This window comes from Oncorhynchus tshawytscha, unplaced genomic scaffold, assembly GCF_018296145.1.
Source record: "Oncorhynchus tshawytscha isolate Ot180627B unplaced genomic scaffold, Otsh_v2.0 Un_scaffold_7041_pilon_pilon, whole genome shotgun sequence".
Classification (NCBI taxonomy): Eukaryota; Metazoa; Chordata; class Actinopteri; order Salmoniformes; family Salmonidae; genus Oncorhynchus; species Oncorhynchus tshawytscha.
In genome coordinates this window covers 633,171-641,744 of record NW_024609821.1, presented here as the reverse complement: position 1 = coordinate 641,744, position 8,574 = coordinate 633,171, and the positions used below count along the sequence as shown (strand labels likewise).

Here is an 8,574-nt window from a genome sequence, read left to right as displayed (position 1 = left end):
GAACCATTAGCCATCACCAAGGGAGGAGGCTAAGCAGTCCTTTAGGGTTAGGTTTAACAGTCCTTTAGGGTTAGGTTTAACAGTCCTTTAGGGTTAACAGTCCTTTAGGGTTAACAGTCCTTTAGGGTTAACAGTCCTTTAGGGTTAACAGTCCTTTAGGGTTAACAGTCCTTTAGGGTTAACAGTCCTTTAGGGTTAGGGTTAACAGTCCTTTAGGGTTAGGGTTAACAGTCCTTTAGGGTTAACAGTCCTTTAGGGTTAACAGTACTTTAGGATTAGGGTTAACAGTCCTTTAGGATTAGGGTTAACAGTCCTTTAGGGTTAGGTTTAACAGTCCTTTAGGGTTAACAGTCCTTTAGGATTAGGGTTAACAGTATTTTAGGGTTAACAGTCCTTTAGGGACCCTTCACTTCTACTTGATACAACCAGTAGCAGGGAGAGAGGCTTCACAACCTGACCTGTGTGTTGGTTTTGGGATCCTTGTGCCCAATGATTCATACACACCGTTCCCTCAATTGGTTGCTTTTAGAACCTGCATCTTCCTCGTCACAGAGAAACCCTCTGTGTCTGTGTGTGTGCATGTGTGTGTATGAGTGCGTGTGCACGTGTGAGAGTGTGTGAGACTGCGGACTGCGAGTTAGACTTTATTCATTCATTCTAGCAGACTGCCTGTCTGTTCATGAGCTCATTGGGGTCAGGTTTATTCATGCAGAGATGCTTGTGAAGGTCTGGTCTACACTGACCCTGAGTAAAATATACAGTAGCCTACAGTATTTAGCAATCTGTGGGTCCCCTGCCCTAAAACATATGAAACAACAGTCCATTCATAGGTCACAAATATATTTGTGTACAATTATAAAAATATATTTATTGTGCTGTGACCTGTTAGTTAGAGAAACTACTTTTCATATCTTCATTACTGACTGTTTTAGAACTGTATGTCTTTAACTGTTTTGATCAGTACTATTAGAACTGCATGTCTTTAACTGTTTTGATCAGTACTATTAGAACTGTATGTCTTTAACTGTTTTGATCAGTACTATTAGAACTGCATGTCTTTAACTGTTTTGATCAGTACTATTAGAACTGCATGTCTTTAACTGTTTTGATCAGTACTATTAGAACTGCATGTCTTTAACTGTTTTGATCAGTACTATTAGAACTGAACATGTCTTTAACTATCAGTACTATTAGAACTGCATGTCTTTAACTGTTTTGATCAGTACTATTAGAACTGCATGTCTTTAACTGTTTTGATCAGTACTATTAGAACTGCATGTCTTTAACTGTTTTGATCAGTACTATTAGAACTGCATGTCTTTAACTGTTTTGATCAGTACTATTAGAACTGCATGTCTTTAACTGTTTTGATCAGTACTATTAGAACTGCATGTCTTTAACTGTTTTGATCAGTACTATTAGAACTGCATGTCTTTAACTGTTTTGATCAGTACTATTAGAACTGTGTACATCTTTCCCTCACCAGGATGACTCTATAACTTTCCCTCTGTTGGACTTTTCTGAGCATACGTTTCTCTAACCAGATCTACTCTATGCATATCTTTCCCTAACTAGAACTAGACTTTATAAAGTGGTTCCTGAAAGTAACATGTTGGCTATAGAGCGTCTATTCATCCTTAGAGACACATAAAGTATACCCAAACAGACACTGGCTGACCCAACTACACACACACACAACCACACACACAATCCCCTCCCCAAACACACCCACACACAGTCAGTGAAGACTGCAGCATTGTGCGACACAGAGTAGGTGTGAGGTCAGACAGTACTAAGTGCTCCCTCTCTGGATTTGGCTCACAGGAACAGACCAATGATTTGGAGGACTGGAGCTCTGAGACAAGCTCTTGTGTCCTCTAGTCAGCTGGGAAAAGGAGGGAGGGCGGACGAGGAGGGAGAGAAGGGAAGGAGGCTAGGAGGGAGGGCGGTAGTTACAAATGCCCAATCTAACTCACTAAAACTCTGACCATGCTTTTAGAGAAATGTCAGATCTGCTCTGTGGAGGACAGAAGTATTAAACAGAGGTAAACAGCTTAAGGTAAATATCCTTAGGCACAGATCTAGGATCAACTCTGATATCTAACAAAAACTGACCTCAGATCAGTGTCTAGAAGCAATGTCTTCCTACTTTGAGATCTCATCTGTCTCAGCATCTTTCTCTGGATTACTGGACAACTATAACTAACCCTGGGTTTGCCGGTGTTAACCCTTAGACAACTATTACTAACCTTGGGTTCGTTGGTGTTAACCCCTGGACAACTATAACTAACCCTGGGTTCGCTGGTGTTAACCCCTGGACAGCATGGCTGCTGTGGGAAAGAGATGATGATTGACTATGGTGAGTTTTTACCTCTCATGTTGTATACAAGGGTTGAATTGGAATATATTGATACTGTTCCCAAAATGTGTCTTTTTCCATAATGATTTTTATGAATCAATTTCTATGAAATTCTTTGTTATTTACCGTACTAAGGTGGTGTAAATGTTTTCCCATTACCCAAATTCAATTGAATAACTCCTCAGTGGAAAGACAGATGTTGTCTGTTTTACAAAGAATATTAACAGAGAATACTGTCCATATCATATCGTAATTCACACAGCAATATCATATTGGTAATGTGTGATTCTTTAAGTTATGACTTAAGTCTATGTAATGAAGATACACAGGAAGAGCTTTGAATCTATTCCTCAGGAAGAGTTTGGAATCTATTACTCAGGAAGGGTTTGAATCTATTAATCTATTACTGAGGAAGAGTTTGGAATCTATTACTCAGGAAGAGTTTGGAATCTATTACTCAGGAAGGTTTGGAATCTATTACTGAGGAAGAGTTTGGAATCTATTACTCAGGAAGGGTTTGGAATCTATTACTCAGGAAGAGTTTGGAATCTATTACTCAGGAAGGGTTTGGAATCTATTCCTCAGGAAGAGTTTGGAATCTATTACTCAGGAAGGGTTTGGAATCTATTACTCAGGAAGAGTTTGGAATCTATTACTCAGGAAGGGTTTGGAATCTATTACTCAGGAAGAGTTTGAATCTATTACTCAGGAAGAGTTTGGAATCTATTACTCAGGAAGAGTTTGGAATCTATTACTCAGGAAGAGTTTGGAATCTATTACTCAGGAAGGGTTTGGAATCTATTCCTCAGGAAGAGTTTGGAATCTATTACTCAGGAAGAGTTTGGAATCTATTCCTCAGGAAGAGTTTGGAATCTATTACTCAGGAAGAGTTTGGAATCTATTACTCAGGAAGAGTTTGGAATCTATTACTCAGGAAGAGTTTGGAATCATTCCTCAGGAAGAGTTTGGAATCTATTACTCAGGAAGAGTTTGGAATCTATTACTCAGGAAGAGTTTGGAATCTATTACTCAGGAAGAGTTTGGAATCATTCCTCAGGAAGAGTTTGGAATCTATTACTCAGGAAGAGTTTGGAATCTATTCCTCAGGAAGAGTTTGGAATCTATTACTCAGGAAGAGTTTGGAATCTATTCCACGGGGTCCTGGGATCCATAAAATACTTTGGATGATATTTTGCAACTATCAAAATTGGTTGCAGAGCAGTTCAATGGTGCACTTGTTGGCCTTGAGAGATGGATGTGTGTATACAATCATGCACACGCACACACGCACACACACAGAAGCACGCACACACGCACACACACAGTCTTGTACAGCTAACCTTGTTGGGACACATAATTCAGTCCCATTCAAAATCCTATTTTCCCTAACGCCTAACCCTAACCCTAAACCTAACCCTAACGCGTACTCTTACCCTAACCCTAACCCAAAAACTTAACCTTAACCCTAACCCTAAACCTAGCTCCTAACCCAGTTCGTCAGATTTATGTTTGTTACTATTCTTGTGGACACACACACACACACACACACACACACACACACACACACACACACACACACACACACACACACACACACACACACACACACACACACACACACACACACACACACACACACACACACACACACACACACACACCACAAACACAACACACACTGAGTAGACCAATTATGTAACACTGTGTGTACAGCAGCTCGAAGACATATTTAAAAACACAAATAGCCAAGTGAATACAGGGGTGGATGGGCAAGGTTTCCTCTTGGCTAACACACAGAGACACATTACATTTTTGGCCGAAGAATGCTAGCCCATGCTAGCCACAGACTGGACACTGGTTATACACTGCATACTTAGCATTCCACATAAACACACAACACAACTTAAATTGACAGTTATCCAGACTGCATTTAAAGGAAAACTCCACCCAAAACTATATTTTGGTATTTGTTTCATTAGTCCATTGTTGATATTGTCCCAAAATGTCAGCAATAACGTTTTCAAGATATATAACTTTCAAAATCTTATCTTGAAAACTGTATTGCTGACATGCAAAACACTTTGGGACTATATTAACAATGGACTAATGAAACAAATACCAAAATATAGTTTTGGGTGGAATTGTCCTTTAAGTAAACATCCAGAAATAATGACATTAAAGGGCTATCTAGGATTCCTACAACATCACAGTTTTAATAGTTGATCTGAGCTCATGGCATGTACTGGTTATATTCTTCAACAATCAATGGCTATTTATCATTCATTTAAAACTCAAACATGGATGTGACAAGCCTAGATTGCCCCTTTAAATGTGGAGTTCATTCTAATCCAACCAGGATCTGAATACATTCATTATCCATGATTGAGTGACTTGACAGAAGGCACTGTAAAGTTATCGAAAATTAAACAATGTTATGTCCTTTATCCAAAGCTGCCCTCAGAAGGAAAAAAGACCTCATGTAAATACGGAACAACACACACTTTGTTTGCCTCCCTCGTCTGCAGAGGTCCCCCCCCCCCTCTCTGAATCAGGTCCTATTGCACTCAGCAATGACAGCTCACCGCTGCAGCTTATGGGCAGAATATGTGTTTTCTGTGAGAGCACTGGCATTCACGAGTGCACACACACACACACACACACACACACACACACACACACACACACACACACACACACACACACACACACACACACACACACACACACACACACAGAAACACACACACACACAGCTTCATATACAGCCCTCTCTTTCTTGCTCTCTCTCTTCCCCATCCAAAGTTCTGAAAACAGTGTTACTGCTGTGTCCCATTACATCAATAGACTTTATTCGTGTCAGAGGAAATTCCGAGTCACTCTGTAGTGCTGCTGTTCCATTGCTGGAAGAAGTGAACGTTTCTCCCTTAAGTCCTTTAAACAAGTGACCTTATACCAGAGGATTATACAAAACAGACCTATAAATACACACAGTCACCAACTCTGTGCCTGGCAAGGGCCTAGAAATATAATGACTGGCATGGGTTCACTCAATATGACCACCGGTCCACCCATCATGGTACATTGACTTTAATGAGAAAGGCTCTTCTAGTTATTCTATTTCTATGGGCCTAATAGCACCGAGTACTGGAGTATAGAACCGACTGAAAACCTGGCCAGTAGATGCTGAGTACCTAGATACTATAATGAGATGTGTATATTGCTTTTTCCTAAATGCATTTCTGGCAATGTGCTTAACAATAACCTGGGCCTGACCCCTAAAGATATGATAGTAGACTAAGACTAACTACCTTGAGAGGAACCAAGATCTAAAGAAGGAGCCCCTCCTCCTCTTGTTTGGCAGGTATATGTTAAAATAAAATTCTTACCAGTTTGTTATTAAGGCACATGAAAGATCACAAGAAGGAATTTCTACAAAAAATGCATTTTGATGAAAACCCTTTTTTTTAAAACTTTCAAATGACTGTCCTGTAAAGTAGTAACGTCAGGCATGTGCCCCGTTCGCGTGCTGCGTCACATATGCCAACCTAGACCAGAGTCAATGTCGGCCTAGGCATGTCACTGCTGACACATCTACCCTGTAGACCTATTCTTTCCCTTTGGTAAAGCCAATTGTCTGAAATCAAATAATGGAAAAGCCATTCATATCTACCTAGTGCACTAACTAATACCCTACCCTGAGTAGAAGTCAAGTCAACAGTCTAGAAGAGGAAAGTTGACCTTGAGCTTAAGCTGTGTCAGCATCAGTGTGTGTGTGTGTGTGTGTGTGTGTGTGTGTGTGTGTGTGTGTGTGTGTGTGTGTGTGTGTGTGTGTGTGTGTGTGCTGCTTGCCTCATTATTACAATAATGACAAACATCCTTCCATTATCAGAGCTCCCAATTCTCTTTAAAAAACAACAACTTGTGTGGCACATGGGGTTTCCACTTAACCTCCCGTCTGTTATTGGAAGACCTTTCTGTTACATCACAACATAGTGTTGTATCAACCACCATACAGAGAGGTGTTTGTCAGCATGTGGAGTCACAGCTCCTGTGGAAGTCAGCTCTTGTGGACCTTGGCCAGGGATCACAGAGAGCAGGGAAGCAACCTAAGACATGTGGCTGGGACAGGGTTGTGTGTGTGTGTGTGTGGAGGGGGAAACGAAGACCCAATATGCATTGGCTCAGCATGAGAGAGACCTGTCAGTCAGTCAGGATTTCTTATAACATGTTATGTCATTGATATGACAGTCTTATGTAACCCTTATGACACAGGGTTCATAAAGTCTTACCTTTCCATCTGTTTGTTAAAACACTTTTTTACTTGTCATATTTTATTTATATTCTTGGGCATTATTGACAGGCATTATTTCTAGGAATTATTTACAGGCATTATTTACAGACATCATTGACAGACATTATTGACAGGCATTATTTACAGGCAATATTGACAGGCATTATTGACAGGCATTATTGACAGGCATTATTTACAGGCATTATTTACAGGCATTATTGACAGGCATTATTGACAGGCATTATTTACAGGCATTATTGACAGACATTATTTACAGACATCATTGACAGACATTATTGACAGGCATTATTTACAGGCATTATTGACAGACATTATTTACAGACATTATTGACAGACATTATTTACAGGCATTATTGACAGACATTATTTACAGACATTATTGCCAGGCATTATTGACAGACATTATTTACAGGCATTATTGACAGACATTATTTACAGGCATTATTGACAGACATTATTTACAGACATTATTGACAGGCATTATTGACAGACATTATTGACAGGCATTATTGACAGGCATTATTTACAGGCATTATTGACAGGCATTATTTACAGGCATTATTGACAGGCATTAATTTCAGGCATTATTGACCGGCATTGTTAACAGGCATTATTTATGGGCATTATTGCAGAGAATTGCTCTCTCTCCAGATGACTCCATGGAATGATTTACATTCCAAGCTGTCTGGTTTCTTTCATTATTGCAGTTGGTCCATGAATGAAGTGTTTTGTAAATGATCTAGTTCACTGGGCTGGGAACATTGAGTACCCAATGTTATTTTGAAGTGGCACTGATAGCCATTTTTATTGGTTGTGTGACACCATCAGAACAACAACCAACCAATCATGCGTACTTTCATGTCTCCCGACGAATGAGGGGATTCTACTTATGCCCTGGGCCTGCCCTGGGGTGAACCGGGTTAGCGTTGATTACATTCGTTCTGGAACCAGGATCACTCCTGGACATGAGCCAGGTGCCCCGTTTTGGCCGACCGCAAAGTTGTCTTGAAACAAAAGTGGCGTAGGTTAAGCAGGTGGAGTGATGAGTAGGATTCTGAGTTTTTACATGCAGACTGGTTTGCTTTTGATAAAAAGGCTTTATCTGCTTCCCAATGAAAACTAGTTACAAAAAAATCGAACATAGATTTGATGGAAAAAATACGTTTCTGAACGATGCATCATGCTGCCTGACAACATGACCGAGCAGCGCAGATTACTGTTGGATTTAAGAAGGGAGCTCCTTCCTCACCACTTTTCCCCATTCATGTCACAGGCCATAGCCCGGTGGACTTAATCAAACTCCCTCAAAGATTGCTGAATAATGTTGATTGATTTTTGAAGATGCAATGCTTTCAAAAGAGTCACACATGCTCAACAACCTTTCTCACCCCCTCAAACATATAAAACTACAATCATTTGTCATGGGATGCCCTTTTCTGGCTGTAAACCGGTGGTAGAGACGTGAGATTACAGTTTATGTCAGGATTTCACATGACAGTCAACAGCAAACAACCCAATGCAGAGAAAGGGTCTGTACATTGCAGTCAACAGCAAACAACACAATGCAGAGAAAGGGTCTGTACATTGCAGTCAACAGCAAACAACACAATGCAGAGAAAGGGTCTATTTATGACAGTCAACAGCAAACAACACAATACAGAGAACGAGTCTGTACATTGCAGTCAACAGCAAACAACACAATGCAGAGAAAGGGTCTGTTTATGACAGTCAACAGCAAACAACACAATACAGAGAAAGGGTCTGTACATGACAGTCAACAGCAAACAACACAATACAGAGAAAGGGTCTGTACATGACAGCCAACAGCAAACAACACAATACAGAGCAAAGCATGACAGTGGGGTTGTATTACTGTTGGTAAAGTAAATAAGTAAGTAAGCAG

The 8,574-nt window shown here is 40.2% G+C and overlaps 1 protein-coding gene across 3 annotated transcripts in view; it reads left to right on the top strand.

Moving 5' to 3' along the window:
* The first annotated feature begins 1,938 nt into the window (after positions 1–1,938).
* The window catches only part of il16 (interleukin 16), a 53,862-nt gene continuing 47,226 nt past the window's right edge, over positions 1,939–8,574 (top strand). For 2 of the 3 annotated variants that reach the window (XM_042318999.1, XM_042318998.1), the window contains exon 1: positions 1,944–2,359. In XM_042318999.1, coding sequence (XP_042174933.1) covers positions 2,344–2,359 — 16 coding nt within the window. In that variant the 5' untranslated portion in view covers positions 1,944–2,343. Of the gene's footprint in view, positions 2,360–8,574 lie in introns of all 3 variants that reach the window. The other variant, XM_042319000.1, reaches the window with a different exon arrangement.